The sequence below is a fragment of the Phaseolus vulgaris genome, chromosome 10 (genome assembly GCF_000499845.2).
Source record: "Phaseolus vulgaris cultivar G19833 chromosome 10, P. vulgaris v2.0, whole genome shotgun sequence".
NCBI classification, from domain to species: domain Eukaryota; kingdom Viridiplantae; phylum Streptophyta; class Magnoliopsida; order Fabales; family Fabaceae; genus Phaseolus; species Phaseolus vulgaris.
This window is the reverse complement of record NC_023750.2, coordinates 9,781,925-9,788,914: the sequence shown is the minus strand read 5'-3', so window position 1 is coordinate 9,788,914 and position 6,990 is coordinate 9,781,925. Positions and strand designations below refer to the sequence as shown.

Here is a 6,990-nt window from a genome sequence, read left to right as displayed (position 1 = left end):
ATCAGATGACTCAGAGCTTCATGTTCTTCTAGTATCCCTGCATTAAAATGAATTCAAGCAACAAGATTTGTTCCTCTTACAAATGTGGGTCCATTTGATTTATTTTTATCATTTGAAACCTCACAACCTTTGGGAATCCATTTCATGAAACCTCGGGGAACAGAATATTTCCTTATTTTACAGAATCTGATTGAATGGCCTCTTTTCATGCAATAAAAGCATGTAACAATCGGTTGTTTCGACTTAACAATTTGTTGTTTTACTGGTAGTTTTGAAAAATTCTTTGAAAACTTATCTTGCTTGTTTTGTGGATTAAAACCTAATCCAGCTCTTCCAAAAACACAATTTTGAGATGCCAAGACATTCTTAAAGTAGGATTTACCCTTTGAAAGCTTATCCACAGTTCTAACAAGATAATGAACTTTCTTTTCAAGATTTTCACAATTTTCACAAACTAGAGAGTCACACACATGATAAGAGTTTTTGCAATGCTTTTCAAGCTTTTCAAAATCATTCTTTGATTTTTCCAGCTCTTTTTCAAGTGTCTTAACTTTCTTTTCAAGCCAGTTGTTTAGCCCTTTCAATCGGTTGTTTGAGAGAGCCAATCGGTTAGCTTCTTCATGAGTTTCTTGAAAAGCTTGAAAAAATTTACTATAATTTTCAGCAGTTAGGGAAGCACTTGAACTTACATTGCTTGAGCTACTTGACTCATCATCTCCTTTTGAACCCAGAGAAATGCGTCTAAGAAGCTCAGCATCTTGCCGAGGCGCTGTCCACCAACGCGTCGATGCTGGGCAGTGGATACGAGTCTTTTGGGACACGCTTTGTTGAGGTCTGTGAAGTCGACGCACATTCTCCACTTCCCATTCGCCTTCTTCACTAAGACCACATTAGCCTACCACTCAGGGTATTGAATTTCCCTGATGTGTCCGGCACTCAGCAGCTTATTTGTTTCTTCCTGCACGACGAGGCACCTCTCCTCGTTGAACTTCCTCCTCCTTTGTCGTACAGGACGGACCTTGGGGTCCATGGTGAGATGGTGGCATAGAAAATCTGGGTCGATGCCTGGCATGTCCGAGGCGGACCATGCAAATGTGTCCAGGTGACGCGAGATTACCGTCACCACCTCATCCTGCTCCTCTTGGCTCAGCAGTCGCCCCAACTTGAAGATCTTGCCCCCAATCTGCCTCTCCACCACGTTCTTTACTGGCTCAGGTCGCCTTTGCGGGCGAGGCCTCCGCGGATACCTCTTTCATGGGCGAGGCGTTCTCGGTTATTTCTTCCATGGGCGAGGCCTCCCCGGATACTTCTTCAATGGGCGAGGCCTCCCCAGGTACTCCTTCTAAGGGTGCAGCCCCCTGGGCACTTCCTCCGCGGGCACGGCCTCGTCAAGCGTCGCCTCCACGGGTTCTACCTCCTCTAAAGGTTCCACCTCCATGGGCATCTCTGCAACGGGTGAGCATTCCATCACCATAACCACTCCCCTTTTTCTTTTTAGGCTATTCTCATAGCACTTCTGGGCCTCCTCCTGATCTGACTTGATCACGATCACCCGGTCACTAGGATCTGGCAACTTCATCTTCATGTGGCGTGTGGAAGCCACTGCCCTTAGCCTATTCAACGCAGGCCTTCCCAACAAAATGTTGTAGGCTGAATTGGCGTTCACGACTAGGTATCGGATGCTCTCGGTACGTGACGTCGTTCCATCTGTAAAGGTCGTCCTCAGCTCCAGGTAGCCAAGTACCTCCACTTGGTCCCCCGCAAACCCATACAGACATCCCGTGTATGGCCTCAGCAGGTCAGGGGACAGCTGCAGCTTGTTGAATGTGGACCAGAACATGACGTCAGCGGAGCTGCCCTGGTCCACGAGGACTCGGTGTACCCTTCTCCCAGCGGTGATGACCGAAATAACCACGGGGTCATTATCATGGGGGACGACGTCACGTAGGTCAGCTTTTGTAAACACAAGGTCCGACTCCCACGGGTCATCCGGTCCTTCCTCAGCTACTGAATTCATCGGTCGCACGTACCTCTTGCGCTGAGAGGCAGTGCATCCTCCTCCTGAGAAGCCACCAGATATGGTGTGCACTTCTCCATGGATCGGCATCTCATGTGCCTGATCCTCCTCTGGTACCGCCAGGGCTGCGACCATAGAAGACCCGGCCAGATAGTCCTTCAGAAAATCACTCTTCACCAACTCGTCCAACTGATGGCCTAGAGCCAAGCAGTTGTTGATGTGATGCCCAAAGGCTTCGTGGAACTCGCACCACGCGTCCTTGAGGGGTCCCAGCACTTTGTCATTCTTCACTGGGGGCCTCAGCCTGTCTGCTATGTTAGGCATGACGATTAAATCCTTCAACTCTACTACAAAATTATGCCTCAACGGCCTATTCCCCTCCCTCCCCAGCCTGTTCCCCTCCGTCCCCCCCTCGTTTGGGGCCTCCTCACCTCGTACGGGCGCTTCCTCTCTTGACCTTTCCTTCCGGTCGCGACCTCGTTCACTCTAGCGGGCTGTGCACGCGACGGTGCACAGCCCGCTAGATGCGCTTCTCGCACACCTCACCCTCTGTGGCGATGTGCTCCACTGCGCGACGCCTTATTTCTACAAAGGTTCGGTGGCGGCTTAAGATGATTGACTCACAGAAAGGTCCGGGGCACATCCCCTTCCGTAGACAATCATATGCTCCTCCGTGGTGCCAACCTTCACCACCTGCGCCTCGAAGCGATTGATGTATTCTTTCAAGGTTTCGCCTTGATACTGCTTTACGTCGAATAAATCATATGATACTGGTGGCGGAGCTCAGTTCGCTATGTACTGTTCGCGAAACAGCTGTGAGAGCTGTGCGAAGGAAGTGATGTGGCCGTCTGGAAGGCTGATAAACCAGTCCATGGCCATTCCAGTCAACGTGCTCATGAAGAGCTTGCACCTTACGGCGTCGGAGCCGCCTACCAGCATCATCTGCGTGTGGAACGCAGTGAGATGTGCCTCGGGATCCTCCATTCCCGTGAACGTCACCTTAGGACCTACAAACGTGTGAGGGATCACCGCCTCCATGATCGACTGCGAGAACGGTGTGGAGAACTCCCTCGGTGGTGTGAAACATTCACGATCATCTGCTTCACGTAGCCCTGAGTGGTTGCGCAACTCGCGACACAACTCCTCATTCGTACAACATAACTCTTCATTCCTCGCCTATGAGCCGCGAGGTCCACCTGCATGCGCTCTTGCTCAACCTTTGATGCCGCCATCGCTTCCTGCAGGCTTTGCATCATATCCATGACTTGCTGCATGGTCATGTCACCGCTCTCAGCTTGTGTCGAACTTTGCCTTGTTGTCCTCATTTCTTGCGGTTTCTTGGAAATCTTCGAGCTGTAACGGTGGTTCTTGACAAATCTTTCAGTGAAAAACGAACGGAATCATGAACGAACGACAGAAACTCTAGAAAACTGAGAAACGAACGATAGAAACTCAAGAAAACTGAGGAACGAACGGCAGGAACTGATCAAGACCGAAAAGAATCGGTAGAAACTGAGCCAAACTGAAGAACAATCGGTGAAAACTGAGCAAACCACGAACAAACGGTAGAACTGAGCAAACTTCATCTACGAACAGCGAAAACTTGAGTTGGACCGAAAGCAATCGGTGGAACTGCGTAAACTTCAAGATGAACGATGGATCTTGCAAGATTCTTGGAAAACTTCTCGAAAACTTTTACTCAACCTCCTAGCACTTGCGGTGGGACTGATGTTTTAAATCGACCCCACGGTGGGCGCCAAATGTTCCCGCCGGTTGACCAGAATCTGCTTCGTGCGTAGCTGTGACTCTCGTATCAAGGACACCTTTGTCTTGGTTCCAGATCTTCACCCTACACCGCCGTGAGTACCTGAAACAGGGAGAACAAAGGGCACCCTCGCGGTCGTTTGCACTCCGACGATCAAGTCAGTAGGCAGAAAACACCATGCGCCTTCGTATCGAAACACCGTAACTGCGATGTTCTAAAGGCGCGTAACTGTATTCTAACGAACTTCTCTCTGGTGCTCAAATCACTCGTGCGTACAATGTGTAAGCACGCAAATGATTAGAACGTGTGAAAAACGTACCTCACTAAGCTTTCAGAAAAGCTTATATACCTTGGGTTTCAGTGCTTACTGCCACGTGGCCTTTCTAACTTAAGCGCAACTCCACGTGGAAGGCCTTATGACGCTGTAACCCAACTTAGGGAAATCCCAGCGTGTAAGTCTTCCTTCTTCGAAGTGCATCCGGTGCAAGGGGTGACTACCTGGGTGCCAACTCATGCGCCCCAACCTCTAGCCACTCGCCCTGGGAGTGTATCAACCTTCCTCTCGTACCATGCACATGGATTATCCCTGGGCGTGGCCCTCTCCCGGGTCGTATCTGTCCCAGGGATTCCCCAAAGGTGGCGTGGGTACTTCACGAATCAGGTTACTCCCTACTGGTACTGGGATATGGCCTTGAAGCCACCTTTCTCTTCTCTTTATTACTGTTCTGAGGTATCGGGGCCCGAGGCCTTCTCGCCCGTACCGTGGCCTCTCGCTGGGACGCCTCCTACACGGTCTTCCCTACCCGTGGGTATCGGGGGGTGTCACCATCCGAGCCGAAGCATGCTCTCAGAATAACGGGCCGTGCCTTTAAGGTGGGAGACGCTTACACCTGGCGACACCCACTCCTGGTGATGCCCACACCTGGCGACGCCCACACCTGGCAACGCCCAAAGCGGTCGACACACTAACTTTCCTCCTTGGAGCCCCTTTGTGGGTCCCACCATATGTTTGACTTTGGTCAACGCCCGAGGACGGGTCGGTACAATTTTTATCAGTTGAAACCTCACAACCTTTGGGAATCCATTTCATGAAACCTTTGGGAACATAATATTTCCTTATTTTACAGAATCTGATTGAATGGCCTCTTTTCATGCAATAAAAGCATGTAACAACCGGTTGTTTCGACTTAACGATCTGTTGTTTTACTGGTAGTTTTGAAAAATTCTTTGAAAACTTATCTTGCTTGTTCTGTGGATTAAAACCTAATCTAGCTCTTCCAAAAACACAATTTTGAGATGCCAAGACATTCTTAAAGTAGGATTTACCCTTTGAAAGCTTATCCACAGTTCTAACAAGATAATGAACTTTATTTTCAAGATTTTCACAATTTTCACAAACTAGAGAGTCACACACATGAGAAGAGTTTTTGCAATGCTTTTCAAGCTTTTCAAAATCATTCTTTGATTTTATCAGCTCTTCTTCAAGTGTCTTAACTTTCTTTTCAAGCCAGTTGTTTAGCCCTTTCAATCGGTTGTTTGAGAGAGCCAATCGGTTAGCTTCTTCATGAGTTTCTTGAAAAGCTTGAAAAAATTTACTATAATTTTCAGCAGTTAGGGAAGCACGTGAACTTACATTGCTTGAGCTACTTGACTCATCATCTCCTTCTGCAATTCAGCATATGTTTGCCTTTTCATCTTCACCGGATGAGGAGTTTGATGAGGAAACTTCATTTTCATCCCAAGCAATATATGCTCTTATTGATTTTCCCTTTTTCTCCTTGTAACTTGATTTCTTTTCATTGCTTTCTTTATTTGGGCAATCAACTTTTATATGCCCTTGTTCACCACAACCAAAGCAAGTATAATTGTTAGAATTGAAATCACTAGTTTTCTTGTTGCCATACCTTTCTTTATTGGTTGCGATTTCTCTTCAAGAATCTACTAAACTTTTTGGACAGCAAGCTAAGGTTTTCTTCTTCACTTTCATCACTTGAATCTTGTTTGCTTTTGTGCTTGGCAGCTTTCAAGGCAATGCTTCTCACATGCTTGTCTTCACTTTCTTGAACATTGAGTCTATTCATTTCTAACTCATGTTCTCCAAGCTTACCAAACAATGAAGCCGTTGTCAAGGATGTCAAATCTTTTGATTCAGAAATTGCTGTCACCTTAGGTTGCCAAGATCTATCAAGGCACTTTAGAATCTTGATGTTTAGTTCTTTTTTATCAAAGGTTTTCCCAAGGCTCATTAGATGGTTGATGATGTGAGTGAACCTCTTTTGCACTTCAGCAATAGATTCTCCTTTAAGCATTCTGAACATCTCATACTCTTGTATTAGAGTATGTTTCCTTGCTCTCTTCACATCATTTGTTCCTTCATGGGTGACTTCCAAAGTGTCCCACATCTCCTTGGCCGATGAACATTATGATATCCTGAAAAATTCATCCGAATTCAAAGCAGATGTTATGATATTCTTGGCAATACAATCAAACTTGGCCTTTTTATTTTTAGCATCAGTCCATTGGGACCAAGGTTTTTCAATGGAAGATCCATCTTTTTCAAATTTAGGGATAAAAGGGCCATTTTCAATTGCATCCCAAATTCCTTTGTCAAGAGATTCAACAAAGATTTTCATTCTAACTTTCCAGAATTGATAATTCAAACCACAGAACAGAAGTGGTCTGTTAATTGAAGCACCCTCTCCAAAAGGTACTTTTTCAGCCATTGAAAAAAAAGATTTTAGGATCAAACTTGAGTATTTTTCAAGTACCAAGCTCTGATGCCAATTGTTAGAATATATGGTCTTAAACGAGAGGGGGGTGAATGGTTTAAAGGGGGTTTTCAAAAACTTTTTAAGGTAGAACAAAATCCTTTGAATGAAACTCAATCAGAAATTCAGTTATCCAAGATATAAAGCACAAAACAACAAAGCACCAAAAAAACAATCGGTTGTTTCTACGAAACAATCAGTTGTTTATACCAACAAAGCAATAACAACTTAATTTAAATTAGTTTAAGGGAAGAAAGAGATACACAAACAGTTTATACTGGTTCACTCTTAACCCAAGAGCTACATCCAGTCCCCAAAATCCACTGGGCAATCCACTAAGTAATCAAATACAGATTACACACAAAACCACCAAAGAAGTGACCTTGAACCCCTCAAGAAACACACTTCCTTTGGCACAACACACACCATGAATGTTGATC

General features: G+C 46.0%; 1 protein-coding gene across 1 annotated transcript; it reads right to left on the bottom strand.

The window, feature by feature from the left end:
• Nucleotides 1-1,342: 1,342 nt before the first annotated feature.
• LOC137814199 (uncharacterized) lies at nt 1,343-2,341 on the bottom strand. Its single transcript, XM_068616795.1, has one exon. The coding sequence runs from the start codon at nt 2,339-2,341 to the stop codon at nt 1,343-1,345; it is 999 nt and encodes a 332-aa protein (XP_068472896.1).
• Nucleotides 2,342-6,990: the final 4,649 nt, after the last annotated feature.

Excerpts from the sequence above, each read along its gene's own strand:
- LOC137814199 (XM_068616795.1), bottom strand. The coding sequence starts at position 2,341 with ATGCCTAACATAGCAGACAGGCTGAGGCCCCCAGTGAAGAATGACAAA.